This window comes from Bufo bufo, chromosome 3 (genome assembly GCF_905171765.1).
Source record: "Bufo bufo chromosome 3, aBufBuf1.1, whole genome shotgun sequence".
NCBI lineage: Eukaryota > Metazoa > Chordata > Amphibia > Anura > Bufonidae > Bufo > Bufo bufo.
In genome coordinates this window covers 450,076,775-450,092,973 of record NC_053391.1, presented here as the reverse complement: position 1 = coordinate 450,092,973, position 16,199 = coordinate 450,076,775, and the positions used below count along the sequence as shown (strand labels likewise).

The 16,199-nt window shown below is 43.5% G+C and overlaps 1 protein-coding gene across 1 annotated transcript in view; it reads left to right on the top strand.

Annotated features, from left to right (window-relative positions):
- The window catches only part of CNGA3 (cyclic nucleotide gated channel subunit alpha 3), a 46,719-nt gene that overhangs the window by 10,969 nt on the left and 19,551 nt on the right, over window positions 1-16,199 (top strand). The window contains 3 exon segments of the mRNA XM_040422320.1: window positions 1,384-1,429; window positions 1,431-1,501; window positions 11,490-11,675. Of these exon segments, the coding sequence (XP_040278254.1) occupies window positions 1,384-1,429; window positions 1,431-1,501; window positions 11,490-11,675 (303 nt within the window).

The window sequence follows — 16,199 nt, the reverse complement described above, 5'->3', positions numbered from 1 at the left end:
TTTACAATCAGAAACAAAGTCACATCAGACATGTTTCCTGCGTATTCTTATTAGCTGCTTCCCGGCTGTGACTCTTATATAACACTGCCCCCTACAGCCCTCTTTATATCACAACTCTTACAAGCCACTGAGTAGTCATCAGAATCAGTTTCTGAAGTTCTACACTTATTAAATAAAAAATTATGTTCATTTATTAATTCATCTACAATTAATAACTGATGTATCTTTAGAATAATGGACATTTTACTTAGGCCTCCTGCACAAGACCGTATGGTTTTTTCAGTGTTTTGAGGTCCGTTTTTCACGGATCCGTTGTTCCGTTTTTTGTTTTCGTTGTGTTTCCGTTTCTGTTCCGTTTTTCCGTATGGCATATACAGTAATTGCATAGATAAAATTGGGCTGGGCATAACATTTTCAATAGATGGTTCCGCAAAAAACGGAACGGAAACGGAAGACATACGGATGCATTTCCATATGTGTTCCGTTTTTTTGCGGACCCATTGACTTGAATGGAGCCACGGAACGTGATTTGCGGGCAATAATAGGACATGTTCTATCTTTAAACGGAACGGAAATACGGAAACGGAATGCATACGGAGTACATTCTGTTTTTTTTGCGGAACCATTGAAATGAATGGTTCCGTATATGGACCGTATACAGAACGCAAAAAACGGCCAGTAAACGGGGGGGGAAAAATGGTCGTGTGCAGGAGGCCTAACAATGTAATATCACAAAAGCTCAAATTCACTAAAATATGTCAGAAATACCTTTTAATTCAAATAATATATATTTGTTTGCCAAAAATATATTGCAAGCCCTGATGTCTTAAAGGGGTTTTCCAGTTTTAAAACAATTATCTGCTGCCCTCCAAGGTGATGTGGAGGGAAGCCCCACTGTTCCTTCGGTTAGCTGCTTGTCAGCTTCTGGCGTGGGTGGGGGCCACGTGTGCTGACTGGTCACAGCTACCACGTTACACGTCACAGCTGTAGCTGTGGTCTGCAGCGGCACCTGTGATCACGTCCATTCTGGAAGTGGACAAGCAGAGAACCTGAGCTAGGCGAGCCCAAGGAACGGGAACAGAGCAGCAGGGAGCATGAAAGTATGCTTCCCTCCATAAGTCCAGTGGGGAGGGCGGGCTGCTGAAAACTGTTTCAAAGCTGGACAACCCCTTTAAGGGGGCCCGGGGGCCTGTATTATAAATGATACATGGTAGGTGAGAGTCCTGTTACAGTTGGGGCCCATTGGGCTTCATGTTATGCCTCTAAACAGCATTATGTTTCTTTAACATTGTAACATGTTCTTTATCCATACTTTGGATATCTGCCTTTTCTTACAACAACTTACACTCAAGATGTGACTTTGTGTTTTTTTTCACTCTGAAGGGCTCATTCTCTGTGTGAGGACACCTCATCAGAGCTCCAACGGGTCCATTGCGTTGGATCCTAGAGGCCTTACTGAGTCCCGCAGAAGTTCATTCACAGGAAGGGGAGGCATGGCCAGGTAATGAAACTGAAACTGAAAACTGAAACTGAAACTGATGAAACTGATGAAACTAATGAAACTGAAACTGAAACTGAAAATAAGACAATTCCTTATCCAGCATATTATATAGTGTTTAGTTCATAACAATTTTAGAATAACTGGGAAAGTCAGTTTTTCTGGCATCTACATTGCTGTAATTTGCACCAAATTTATCAAACGTCACACATTGATAAATTTTGGGTATCTTTAAAGTGAATCTGTCACCACAATCATTATTATCTGTAGCACTGCAGATAAGGAGTCCAGATCACCATTTATTATTTTACTAATTTCCCCCTTTTTCCCCTGCTATCAGCATTTAAAGCTGTGCTCAAAAAAAAAAAAAAAAATAGCAGAATCATGGTGATAGATTCCCTTTTAAACACTTTTTTATGATGTTTTTTTTGCCAAACGCTACTGAAGTTAATTTTCACAACTTTTTAAAAAGTCACATTTGATAAACGTGGTTTCCACTTATATGACAGGCTAACCACACCCACTAGTCATAAGTGTCGAGAGCTGCGTTGTCACTAAAAGTCACTCATTTTTGTGCAAAATTAGCATCACCAAACTGTTCAACCTTTTTTAAACCAGGAAACCATCATACAGGCTAAAAAAAATCCCCCCTATGTATTTTATAATTATTATTTTTTTAAATGTACTATACAAACCATAGAGTCTTTAATATGTGCCTCTGAGGTTAGTACATAGGTTATTGTATTTTAGTGTAAATATCATGCTTTAATTATATTTCATATTTTCCTAGTATATGTAGTATATGAAATATGCATGTGTTTAGTGATAAGCTTTGTGTATCAGTTTACCTTTCAGTGTATAGCTGGACAACTGACAGTGTCAGTTCATTGCAGTGTAGTTGTAAGAATCTAAAGTAGAGTGAGAAATATTGTAACCTTTTAGAATTTTGTGAATTGTATGCATTTAACCAAAAACTTGTTAGATCATAATAGTCAAAACAGATTATGAAAACCCAATAAAATATTAAAGACATATTATCTTAATAGTGGTCACAGCTATATATAACTAACCAAACCCTAGGCACATTGACAACTACAGTATCCTCAATGCAATCTGATATTTCTCTCATTAGGGACGATATGGACAAAATACGATCAAGAGTTAAGGAAACAGAGCTATCCCTAACCACCACCAAACCATGTAGTCTCCTTGATGGAAAAAAAAAGTCAAAAGATTGATGTAGAACATAAGGCCTTAAGGAGAAACTAACAGACTTGGAGGACAGGTCACGTAGAGGAAATATCCGACTGATAGGTTTTCCGGAAGGATCGGAGGGGGACGACCCAGGGGGGTTCATCCAGAAATGGGTTAATGGGACCTCCTAGGGGCCCGAGAGTGGGGGGGAGGAGAGAACTAGGCGATGTGTAAGAGGCGCATGGGAATTTATTGTCCTGTGCACCATGGGAAGGGGCGGGGTTTGTTTTTCTGCTGCGGGGTCGAACCTAGAATTTGGGTGAGGGGCGGGAGGGCCTGGCCATTCGCCGTAACTTGTTTAGTTTGTCCGCCAATCTGCGGACATTCCATGTTAGTATACGTGACATTTACAGAGGGTGGTATATGATATCATTTCTAGACATTTACCTGCTATCGTGGGGTTGATTGAGACGCATTTTACTGCTGAAAAATTGAAATATATGTGAAAACCTTGGACACAGTACGAATACCACTCCCACTACTCGGCCTATTCACAAGGTGTCAGTGTTTACATACATAGGAATGTGGATTATGAGCCATATGATCAATGATTGATAAAGAGGGAAGATTTGTATTCCTATATTGCCGAGTGGAAGGGACTGTATGCGTGCTTGCGTTTGTATATATCCCTCCCCCTTTCTCCTCGGAAGTACTTAGGAAACTTGCAGAGTATTTATGTAAGTGGGATCCGTGTCCTATATTAGTGTCGGGAGACTTTAACTCTATTATGGATAATAGGGACAGGGTATCCGAGTATAGTGGAAGGGGGAGTATTAATGATCAACCCACGATCCTCAGCGGGATCTGCCAGGAGATGGGTCTTATAGATGTGTGGCAGTTCTTGTACGGGAAAAAAATGGCCTTTTCCTGCTTTAGTAGATCTTGCAGGGCCATGTCTAGGATAGATCTATTTCTAGCAAGTGCAGAATTTTTGGAACTGATTCAAAAAATGAAGTACGAACCACATGGTATATCTGATCATACTCCGATGTTAATTTCGAGGGCTGACTCTCTACCCTCTGTGGGGAAAAAACCCTTTAGGTTAAACCCACATTGGATACAGGTGGTCGGGTGACCAAGAAAAAATTGGGAAAGATATTACAGAATTCTGGCACTAAATTATGGATCCACACACATACATAATGTGTGGGATTCCTTGAAGGCCATGATAAGAGGGGCATATAGTATGAGGATTACGCGGAAAAGGGCAGAATATGCTAATACTGAAAAGGGATTGGTAGAGAGGGTCGGGGCGCTTGAGGCGGCCTTGGCCAAACAAAATGAGGAATGGCACTCGATCATTACTAATGGAGGCAAAGAGGAATACCAGAATTTTCTTTATGAAAAGGCGCAACATAGACGCTTTTTCGCTGGACAGCAAGACTTTTTTGAGAAAGGCAAGACTGGTAGAATGCTGGCATCGGTGATTTCTAGTCAAAGGGCCCAAATCCCAATAAAGCAAATAAAACTTCCAATGGGTGTACTAACTAATGACAGCATTAAAATCAAAACTGTAATCGTAGAACACTTCACTAAAGTATATCGGTCGGACCTCGGGGTGGATGACGGGGCCCAGGCTCTTTTTTTTGAAGGTATGGCACTCCCTTGCCTCTCCGGGCAAGATAGTGCCAAACTAAATTTGCCACTCTCTCTTGAAGAGGTGGATAAAGCTGTTGACAGCATAAAGGGCAATACGGCTCCGGGAAGGGATGGCATACCCTTTGAATTTTACAGAGCATATCGTAAAACCGTATTGCCTCTTCTTTTGCAAATGTTTAATGTATCTTGGAGGAGTCGTTCACTCCCCCCTTCCTTGAGGGAAGCCTCCATTTCCTTAATCCTGAAGAAAGATAAAGATAAGACAGAGGTGGGGGCGTATCGCCCTATTTCGCTACTTAACACCGATTACAAGATACTAGCGAAAGTGCTTGCAAATAGACTAAGGGGGGTTGTTCACCGTCTGATCCATCCGGATCAGACGGGTTTTATCCCAAAACGAGACATACAATCTAATATCCGCAGGGCCTTTCTAAATGTATATGTTGGGGAGGGGGAGGATCGCTCCATCCTGTCTTTGGATGCCGAGAAGGCCTTTGACAGGGTGGAGTGGCCCTTCCTGTGGGCGACTTTGGATAAAATGAACTTGGGCGAACATTTCATTAAATGGATACAGTTACTTTATTCAGATTCTAGGGCCAGGGTTAAGATAAATGGGATTGACTCAGAACAGCTCCCCCTACAGCGAGGTACTTGACAGGGTTGTCCCCTTTCACCTCTGATATTTGCCCTAGCTCTGGAACCTCTCGCCTGTAAAATCCGGCAGTCTAGTCAGATTGTAGGATTTGGAGGGAGAGGAGAGGAAGATAGATAGTCTATACGCGGACGACATTCTCGTATTTCTGAGGCAGGGATTGGAAGGCCGTTACACCTGTAATGAAAATCTTGAAAGAATATGGGCGATATCGGGGTATAAAGTAAACTGGAGATAAATCTGAACTTCTTCCCTCTGGTTCGAGTGCCCCCTGATAGGTCCTTAGCATTAAGGTTCTTGGATAAATGACTCCATCCGATACCTGGGTATCAGCATAAGCCGCGGGACCTGTCCCGATATAACTCCTTAAACATAACTCCTATGATTAATAAGATCAGGGAGAAGATCCGGTCCTGGCAGAAGCTGCTTTGTCACAGGAGGAAAGGATTGCATGATTAAGATGGTGGTCCTCCCTATTGCATTATACCCTCTGACAGCATGCCCGATATGGATTGATGACTCCACTTTTGGGTTAGTGGACAAATTGATGAACGACTTAATCTGGGGGACAGGGGCGGATTAAGTGCATGATAGGCCCGGGGCTGTCTAACCAACTTGGGCCGCCCCCCCCCCATTTTAGTTTATTTTTTTTTTTTATATGAAGAGGCTGCGGTGCTTCATGAGCGCCACAGTCTCTTCTTAGGCCATATGACCTCTTCAGACAAAAAAAAATACCCCAAATTGGGTCCTAAACTGAAAAATTTGGTTGCCAAATTTAAAATACATATAATTATAATAAAAAAAGACATGGAGAAGAATACAGCACCACATACCTCTTACATCCAGTGACATCTCCTGTCATGTAGACCTTCTCTTTCCTCTTCACCTCCATTTGACCCAGACCACCATGGCAAATTCTTTCAGCCGCATCTCGTCTCTACAGTTTGTAACACAGAAACGTTAGATTTCTCAATTCCTCCTCATCCTGGTGTCCCCACAGTGTCATCCTGCTGCCACTCCCAATACTGTGCCCGTTGTGCCCCCCAATGTCCAAGGTACTATACTGCTTAAAAAATAGTGACCCTAATAGACATAATTGGAGTCATTTATCAAACTGGTGTAAAGTAGAACTGGATTTCCAAAAGAGCTGTCAAATATGAAAGGTGGAATCTGATTGGATGCTATGGGCAACTAAGCCAGTTCTACTTTACACCAGTTTGATAAATTACCCCAAATGTCCCTATAGTGTCCACAGCGGCTATAATGTCCCCTAGAGTGCCCCAGTAATAACACCCTCTATTGTGCTCCAGGCAATAATCCCTGTATAGTGTCCCCAAAAATAATAGAATTGCCCCTACAGTGCCTCCCCAATAGCAACACCCCCATATAGTAATTTCCACCACACTGCCCCCACATAGTAATTCCCCCATAGTAATTTGCCCCCACACAGTAATTTCCCCCAAACTGCCCCATATAGTACTTTGCCCCCACACAGTAATTTCCCCTACATAGTAATTTGCCCCACACTGCCCCTACATAGTAATTTCCCCCACATAGTAATTTGCCCCCACATAGTAATTTCCACCACACTGCCCCCACATAGAAATTACCCCACACAATAGTTTCCCCCACACTGCCCCCACATAGTGATTTGCCCCTACATAGTAATTTGCCCCCACATAGAAATTACCCCACACTGCCCCCACATAGCAATTACCCCACACAATAGTTTCCCCCACATAGTAATTTGTCCCCACATAGCAATTTCCCCACACTGCCCCCCACATAGAAATAACCCCACACTGTCCCCACACAATAGTTTCCCCCACATAGTAGTCCCTCCCATAATAATTTGGCCCCACACAGCCCCATATAGTAATTTGCCCCCACACTGCCCCCACATAGTAATTTGCCCCCACACTGCCTCCACATAGTAATTTGCCCCCACACTGCCCCCACATAGTAATTTGCCCCCACACTGCCCACACATAGTAATTTGCTCCCACACTGCCCCATATAGTAATTTTCCTCCAAACTGCCCCATATAGTAATTTGCCCCCACACTGCCCCATATAGTAATTTGCCCCCACATAGTAGTCCGTCTCCCATAATAATTTAGCCCCACACAGCCCCCACATTCCCCCTCCCATGTACTCTAGGTCCCTTCCTTAATATGTCCTCCTCTGTGTGTCGTCCCCCACATGTCCCCCAAAGTAGGCACATGAAATAAAAAAATTAAAATTGGGGAAAAAAATGAAAAGCTAAATACTCACCGTCCAGGGCCAGGCACTTGATCGCAGATGAAGATGATGAGGCAGGCATGCACACGTCAATGTGCTGTGTCCCGGCACAGGCGCGTGATGACGTCATCACGCACGCCTGCGCCGGGATTTCACTACCGCACAGGCCTCAGGCCTACTAGGCCTGAAGCCTATGGCGGTGATAGGGGATGGGACTGGGAGCTATGCGCTCCCGTGCCCCGTCGCAGTATCTGGGCGTTCGGGTTGGCGCTGGGCCCCCCAGCGGTGCTGGGCCCGGGGCTGCCGACCCGAACGTCCCTATTGTAATCCGCCACTGCTGGGGGAGGGGAAGGGTTAGGATTAAGCAAAAATATCTTTGTATATCGGAGAGAAGGGGTGGCCTTTCCCTTCCATTCCTCCAGGGATATTATATTGCAGCACAGATAAAGTGGTGTTTGGGAGGGGGGAGGGCAGAAAGTCAGGCCGCTTTGCTGTTGGGTATCCTCTCAAGGGATTTCCAGGGGCCATATGGGGACATTTTTTCTGTCTTGGAGACTGGTCATTTGGACATGAGGAAAAAACAATGTTTGATTAGTGATACACTAAACAAGGTTTGGAATTAGATAAAAAAAATTACTGGGTGAGTCATTCCCTACTCACTTTACTCCACTTTGGCACAATTATAATTTAAAAGAATTTAAGTCAATTGTAGACTATAAATATTGGAATTCACGCGGAATTAACCGCTTAACTCATATAATATCACATGGTAATATTATCCCTTTAGATGCACTAATAAAAGGTATACCGTCCTTTGTAGATAGATATAGGTATGCACAAATTAGTCACGCATATATGAGCACTCAGGACAAAAATTTATTGGCCATTAGGACAAGCCCCTTTTTGGATTATTGTTTTCGATTTAAGGATACTCAACTTATACTCTCTCAAATATATCATAAACTCCGGGACTATTTGGGGGAAATAACCACATTTAAAAGTGAGGGAGGCTGGGAAGCTGAATTGGGCAAAGGGAACAGCTTGGAATGGGATATCGTATATCAAAACATAAAAAAAGTATCGATCTTTCAGAAATACAGATTGATACAGTTCAAGATTGTTCACTGCCTATACTACTCCCCCTCCTTCCTCGCCAAGATATACAAGGAAAGGAAGGACCTGTGTTGGAAATGTTCGTCAGAAAATGCGGAGTTAAGTCACCTACTATGGGATTGTCCGGAAGTGTGGGGGTATTGGACTAGCATTTATGAGGAACTATATAAAAGATATAAGATCAAATTGAAGCGAAGTTTTACGCAGGCAATATTGGGTCTTTTCCCCCGCTCTGAACTGACCCCCTACCAATTACGAGTTAGCATGGAAAGTTTTATGGTCGCAAAGGCCTTGATAATTAAATATTGGGGTACGAAGAATAGTCCTAGCTTTAATGAATGGAGGGCTCGGCTAGACACTATTGAGGCCTGTAGAAGAATGGCAAGGAAATTGGAGTGATGGCTCCCTGCGGGGGCAGGCTCCCTTACTCGCTTCAGGCCCCCAGGATCCCCTATATTGGGAATTTCTGGAAACAGAAGTTAAGGTAGATATTAAAATGCGGATGGACCCCACAGCAGGGAAGCAAAAGGGTTGGGGTGAGTTAAAAGGAACAAGTGTATTAACTTGTATAAAGTATATTTATAAATTTTAACTGGTTGATATGAGAATTTGTATATTTGTTCCAGAAAATAATAAAGGATTTAAAAAAAAAAAAAAAGTAGAGTGAGAAATGTTGTAACCTTTTAGAATTTTGTGAATTGTATGCATTTAACCAAAAACTTGTTAGATCATAATAGTCAAAACAGATTATGAAAACCCAATAAAATATTAAAGACATATTATCTTAATAGTGGTCACAGCTTTTCATTCTGATGCATATCGTCAAATCCCCTACATAGTCATAAAATTAAATGGGTTCTGGAATATAATAAAGGTGTTTTTCAGGACTTAGATAATGATAGCCTATCCTCAGGATAGTTCATGAATATCAGATTGGTGGGGGTCCAACACCTGCCATCCCGACTGATCAGCTTTTTTCGGCAGGTGCAGAAACCAGGAACTAAACAGTATATTGAGCTGGGAGCAGAAGTCTCTATATACTCCGAAGTGATTGTGCCAGGGTAATGTAGCTCAGCTCCAATTCAAGTGACAACTACAGTTTAAGGTGCCGTCCATAGACTCTAAAGTTCCTGAAGCTGGTGGCTGGCCAAAACAGCTGATCAGTAGGGGTGCAGGGCATCGGACTTCCACAGATCTAATATTGATTACCTATCATGAGAATACGTCATCAATATATAAGTCCTGGAAAACCCCTTTGAAATTTGGTGGGGACCGGTATAAAAAACAAACAAAAAAAAACGTATTCACCTTTAAAATGTCCCACTAGTCCCAGCAAGGATCAAAGTGGGAGAGACCAGAGTGGCAGCATAGGAGAGGCGGGATTTTAAAGGTGAGTAAAGGGGTTTATAAAATTTTACACAGCCTCCTGCTCCCTGCCAGATTATAAAAAAATCTTTAACCTTAGGTGACAATTAGGAACTTACTGCATACTTTGTTATTATTGAGTTCAGTGTACGGAGTTTGGAGATCTATGTGTAAAAAACAGTGTACCAATCATTATAAAATATATATATTAAGGAAGCACTCACACAAAAATTGGTATTCTCTGACCTGTTAGAAAGGTACATGATTTAAACTGTAGTGAAGGTAATCTTCTCACCAGTGACTGTATTTGTGAGCTATCCACTCCCTTCTGATCCTCAGCTGTGTCATGTGACCAGCAATCAGACTTTCCAAATAACACAGCTGTCACGCCCTGCTCAGGCTATGTGCGGAGGTCTGCCAGATTAGCAGCACGTGTGTAGCCTTTTGTTTTTGTTTTGGAGTTGAGCTATATCCGCCTCCCTTCAGGTGCACTGGGTGGGGTCGTTGGTTTGAGTTTAAATTACGCCCACTCCCAGTGTCCTGTGTAGGTTATAGCTTCTGTCTGGCTCAGAGGAAAGAAGGAAGGATTTGCTGTTTCTGCTCAGTAAAAGATAAGTTGGTTTTGCTTTCTTGTGGTTGTCTGTCTAGGCTGTTAGAGAGACGCCTGCCCCCTCCAGGTCCTGAGGGAGCAGGCTGCCTCTTTCCCCCTTTCACCATCTTAGGGATTTTAGGGTATCTTCAGCCTAGGCACGGGGACATGTTTATTCCCACCTTCAGGGTCTGAACGTGGGCATAGAAGTCTAGGGAGAGCTGGTAGGGATTTGTCAGGAGGGGACCTTCATCCCCAGCTTCTTGCCTAGACACTTGTTTGTTAATATTCTGTGTATCTTGTATCCTGTCCGCCGTGACAACAGCATCTTATGTGTGGACAGGAAGCCATTTTCTCTATGTATTCTGATGGGAGCCTCAAAGTCAGTCTCATATGAATGAATAGAGAAGTAACTGATTTTATGTCCCGTGTCAGTTGGAGATCAGAGAGTTGGTCACATGACACAGCTGAGGATCAGAAGGGGGGTTATAACTCACACATACAGACACTGGTAAGAAGATTACCTTCACTGCAGTTTACATCATGCGCCTTTCTAACAGGTGAGAGAATACATTTTTTGTGGGAGTTCTATAGAAGTGTATAGGAACGAGCCGTCCAATTGAAATGAATGGGACGGCTTGGGTGTAATTACACCTACTCACTGCTGCAGATGCGACGGCGAGCAGGTAAACAATGAAGAGAAGGCAGCGCTGGCAGGGTGCGAGCCTTCTCTTCAAACAGCAGATCGGCGGGGGTGCTGGGAGTCAGACCCCCACCGATCCGATATTGAGGATAGGTCATCAATATGAACAGCCCGGAGAACCCCTTTAAATTGCAATGTCTGGCTATCACTAAATGTTGCTTATTTCGAACAAGATGCTACCATATATGTTTGCTCAGTAGTCTTCTGTCATATTGCCAATCCTCTTTATCACACTTTAAATGTTTTCCTCGATAGTAGTGTTCTCCACCTTGCTATCCTCTTATTAGCAAGTACCGTACACCATTCTTAGTCAGTGTTACCTAATGGTAGACTTCGAGATATACTCCTGGAGATTAAGCTTACTGTTTAGATTGTACTCTCACATTGACAGGGATTCCATGTTACTGATTTACATTGATAACTTGTACTTGTATTCTACGTTACAAAGAAATAGTAACATTATTATTTCCTTGCAGGTTGTCGAGATTTCTTTTAACAATGCGGAACTGGGCAGTGAGACACTTAAATCAAGAAGATCAGCGTCCAGACTCTTTCCTGGAGAGATTCCGAGGGCCGGAGCTTAAAGAGGTGTCCAGCAGGAACAGCTTCATACATTCTGTAATAGACAACCAAAACCCAGATAAGCTGGAGAGGTCAAATAGGTACTGTTATAATGATGTTGTGTGCCTATTATCATCAGTCTTATGCACTTTGTGCATCATTGTGCAACTGTTGTGAGATCCTTGGTATCAGTGTATGACTGTTGTGAAATTTTTGGTATCAGTGTGTGATTGTTAAAGTATGGAAGGCTGGACAGCATACCGTGTAAACCAGCAGTGGGTGCATGTCTCCAGGGAAAGTGGTAAGCTTCCCCGTACTTGTAATCCACATAAAAATGGGATGGAGACAGCACGTCCTTTTGTTGACATTTATTGCAGATGCAACGTTTCGGCTAAGGAGCCTTTTTCAAGCATGTAAGATTGCTGTGAGATTTTTGGTATCTGTGTATGAGATTCTTTTGTGTCAGTGTGTGATTGTTGTGAGATACTTGGTATAAGTGTATGATTATTGTGAGATCCTTGGTATCAGTGTATGCTTGTTCTGAGATCCTTGGTGTCAGTGTGTGATTGTTGTGAGATACTTGGTGTCAGTGTGTGATTGTTGTCCAGTGTGTGATTGTTGTGAGATACTTGGTGTCAGTGTGTGATTGTTCTGAGATCCTTGGTGTCAGTGTATGCTTGTTCTGAGATCCTTGGTGTCAGTGTATGCTTGTTCTGAGATCCTTGGTGTCAGTGTATGCTTGTTCTGAGATCCTTGGTGTCAGTGTGTGATTGTTCTGAGATCCTTGGTGTCAGTGTGTGATTGTTGTGAGATACTTGGTGTCAGTGTATGCTTGTTCTGAGATCCTTGGTGTCAGTGTATGCTTGTTCTGAGATCCTTGGTGTCAGTGTATGCTTGTTCTGAGATCCTTGGTGTCAGTGTGTGATTGTTCTGAGATCCTTGGTGTCAGTGTGTGATTGTTGTGAGATACTTGGTGTCAGTGTGTGATTGTTGTCCAGTGTGTGATTGTTGTCCAGTGTGTGATTGTTGTGAGATCCTTGGTGTCAGTGTATGATTGTTGTGAGATACTTGGTATCAGTGTATGATTGTTGTAAGATACTTGGTATCAGTGTGTGATTGTTGTGAGATCCTATGTGTCAGTGTGTGATTGTTGTGAGATCCTTGGTGTCAGTGTGTGATTGTTGTGAGATCCTTGGGGTTGGTGTATGATTGTTGTGAGATACTTGGTATCAGTGTATGATTATTGTGAGATCCTTGGTGTCAGTGTGCGATTGTTGTGAGATCCTTGGTGTCAGTGTGTGATTGTTGTGAGATCCTTGGTGTCAGTGTGTGATTGTTGTGGGATCCTTGGTATCAATGTATGCTTGTTCTGAGATCCTTGGTGTCAGTGTGTGATTGTTTTGAGATCATTGGTGTCAGTGTGTGATTGTTGTGAGATCCTTGGTATCAGTGTGTGATTTTTGTGAGATCTTTGGTGTCAGTGTGTGATTGTTCTGAGATCCTTGGTGTCAGTGTGTGATTGTTGTGAGATACTTGGTGTCAGTGTGTGATTGTTGTCCAGTGTGTGATTGTTGTGAGATCCTTGGTGTCAGTGTGTGATTGTTCTGAGATCCTTGGTGTCAGTGTATGCTTGTTGTGAGATCCTTGGTGTCAGTGTATGCTTGTTGTGAGATCCTTGGTGTCAGTGTGTGATTGTTGTGAGATCCTTGGTGTCAGTGTGTGATTGTTGTGAGATCCTTGGTGTCAGTGTGTGATTGTTGTGAGATCCTTGGTGTCAGTGTGTGATTGTTGTGAGATCCTTGGTGTCAGTGTGTGATTGTTGTGAGATCCTTGGTGTCAGTGTGTGGTTGTTCTGAGATCCTTGGTGTCAGTGTGTGATTGTTCTGAGATCCTTGGTATCAGTGTATGCTTGTTCTGAGATCCTTGGTGTCAGTGTGTGATTGTTCTGAGATCCTTGGTGTCAGTGTGTGATTGTTGTGAGATCCTTGGTGTCAATGTGTGATTGTTGTGAGATCCTTGGGGTTGGTGTATGATTGTTGTGAGATACTTGGTATCAGTGTATGATTATTGTGAGATCCTTGGTGTCAGTGTGCGATTGTTGTGAGATCCTTGGTGTCAGTGTGTGATTGTTGTGAGATCCTTGGTGTCAGTGTGTGATTGTTGTGGGATCCTTGGTATCAATGTATGCTTGTTCTGAGATCCTTGGTGTCAGTGTGTGATTGTTTTGAGATCATTGGTGTCAGTGTGTGATTGTTGTGAGATCCTTGGTATCAGTGTGTGATTTTTGTGAGATCCTTGGTGTCAGTGTGTGTCACGGCCTATGGTGTGCGCTGTGACACTGTTGCTACACTTGCAGTTGCCCGCGGCAACGTGTTGCTGTGTGTGCATGCGGTGGCAGTGTCTCGGCCTTCTGGGTGATTGCTGTGACATGGTTGCCACGCATGTTGTTGCCTGCGGCAACTTGTAGCTTTCCATGCTTGTGTGTGCACTTGCCCTTTAAGTGGCTTCCTTCCCTTGTCTGGTGTTGGAAGGGTTAACTCCCTTCCTAGTGTTTTGTTAACACTGGGTTTATGTGTGTGTGGGTGTGGCTGCTTGGGCTATTTAGCCTCTGCTGGATGCCTGAAGCTGAGGGGTGCTCCAGCCATGGTGTATGCTGGAGCTAGCCTCCTGGTCTTCATATGCCATCTGTCCAGTGAGGGCCACCCTTGTGGTCATAGAAGATGTTAGATGTTCTTAGGGTGTTTCACGTTTATTGCAGCTATGGGTGTCCAAGGTCCCTGTGTGGTTTGTGGTGTGTGCTGTGTCCTTTAATGTTGGTGTGGACACCAGCACTTGTGCACGGGTTCCAGTCAGTGTGTCTGTGGCAGGTAGGTGTGTTACTGGTTTCACTTACCTGCCATCTCCATATGCTGTATGTGTTCCCCTCTCCTTGCAGCTTGGCCAGTGGAGACTCCTGTTCGTCCGTGTTGTGGAGGAACAGGTAGTCTTTACCCTGCTCCTAGTCCAGGGATTTCCTGAGTGTTAGTAGGGCCTCGAGGTTCCGGAGTATGAGCCCTCCTACCATCAGGGTCGGCTCATACGGTTAGGAGTCAGGGTCAGAATTAGGGATGCTGTAGGAGGTGGCCTGCTCCCTTATTCCTCCCCCTGGCCTGGCTTTGTTACCTTCTGACACCGCACGGTGGGGGGTTTCCCCCACTCCCCGCCGTGACAGTGTGTGATTGTTGTGAGATCCTAGGTGTCAGTGTGTGATTGTTGTGAGATCCTTGGTGTCAGTGTGTGATTGTTGTGAGATCCTTGGTGTCAGTGTGTGATTGTTGTGAGATACTTGGTGTCAGTGTGTGATTGTTGTGAGATACTTGGTGTCAGTGTGTGATTGTTGTGAGATCCTTGGTGTCAGTGTGTGATTGTTGTGAGATACTTGGTGTCAGTGTGTGATTGTTGTGAGATACTTGGTGTCAGTGTGTGATTGTTGTGAGATACTTGGTGTCAGTGTGTGATTGTTGCGAGATACTTGGTGTCACTGTGTGATTGTTGCGAGATCCTTGGTGTCAGTGTGTGATTGTTGCGAGATACTTGGTGTCAGTGTGTGATTGTTGTGAGATACTTGGTGTCAGTGTGTGATTGTTGTGAGATCCTTGGTGTCAGTGTGTGATTGTTGTGAGATCCTTGGTGTCAGTGTGTGATTGTTGTGAGATCCTTGGTGTCAGTGTGTGATTGTTGTGAGATCCTTGGTGTCAATGTGTGATTGTTGTGAGATCCTTGGGGTTGGTGTATGATTGTTGTGAGATACTTGGTATCAGTGTATGATTATTGTGAGATCCTTGGTGTCAGTGTGCGATTGTTGTGAGATCCTTGGTGTCAGTGTGTGATTGTTGTGAGATCCTTGGTGTCAGTGTGTGATTGTTGTGGATCCTTGGTATCATGTATGCTTGTTCTGAGATCCTTGGTGTCAGTGTGTGATTGTTTTGAGATCATTGGTGTCAGTGTGTGATTGTTGTGAGATCCTTGGTATCAGTGTGTGATTTTTGTGAGATCCTTGGTGTCAGTGTGTGATTGTTGCGAGATACTTGGTGTCAGTGTGTGATTGTTGCGAGATACTTGGTGTCAGTGTGTGATTGTTGCGAGATCCTTGGTGTCAGTGTGTGATTGTTGCGAGATCCTTGGTGTCAGTGTGTGATTGTTGCGAGATCCTTGGTGTCAGTGTGTGATTGTTGCGAGATCCTTGGTGTCAGTGTGTGATTGTTGCGAGATCCTTGGTGTCAGTGTGTGATTGTTGCGAGATCCTTGGTGTCAGTGTGTGATTGTTGTGAGATCCTTGGTGTCAGTGTGTGATTGTTGTGAGATCCTTGGTAATCATTGTGTGATTATTGTGAGGAAAAAATTGCATGTTGAAGTATAAAAGCACCATAAAAACATATTGACACTAATGGTACAACTTCAAGTAAGCTTTTGTTCAATCCTCCCTGTCAACCTTGCTGCAGTTATAGTGGCACTAGGTGTTGTTATTATTGCCATTGCTTCTGGAGTTTTTGGCAATTGGAGTCCATTGGACACAGACTAAAGCTGGGTTTCCATGTTTAGCTTTTTTGATAGTTTTTGAAGCCAAAGCCAAGGGATCATATACA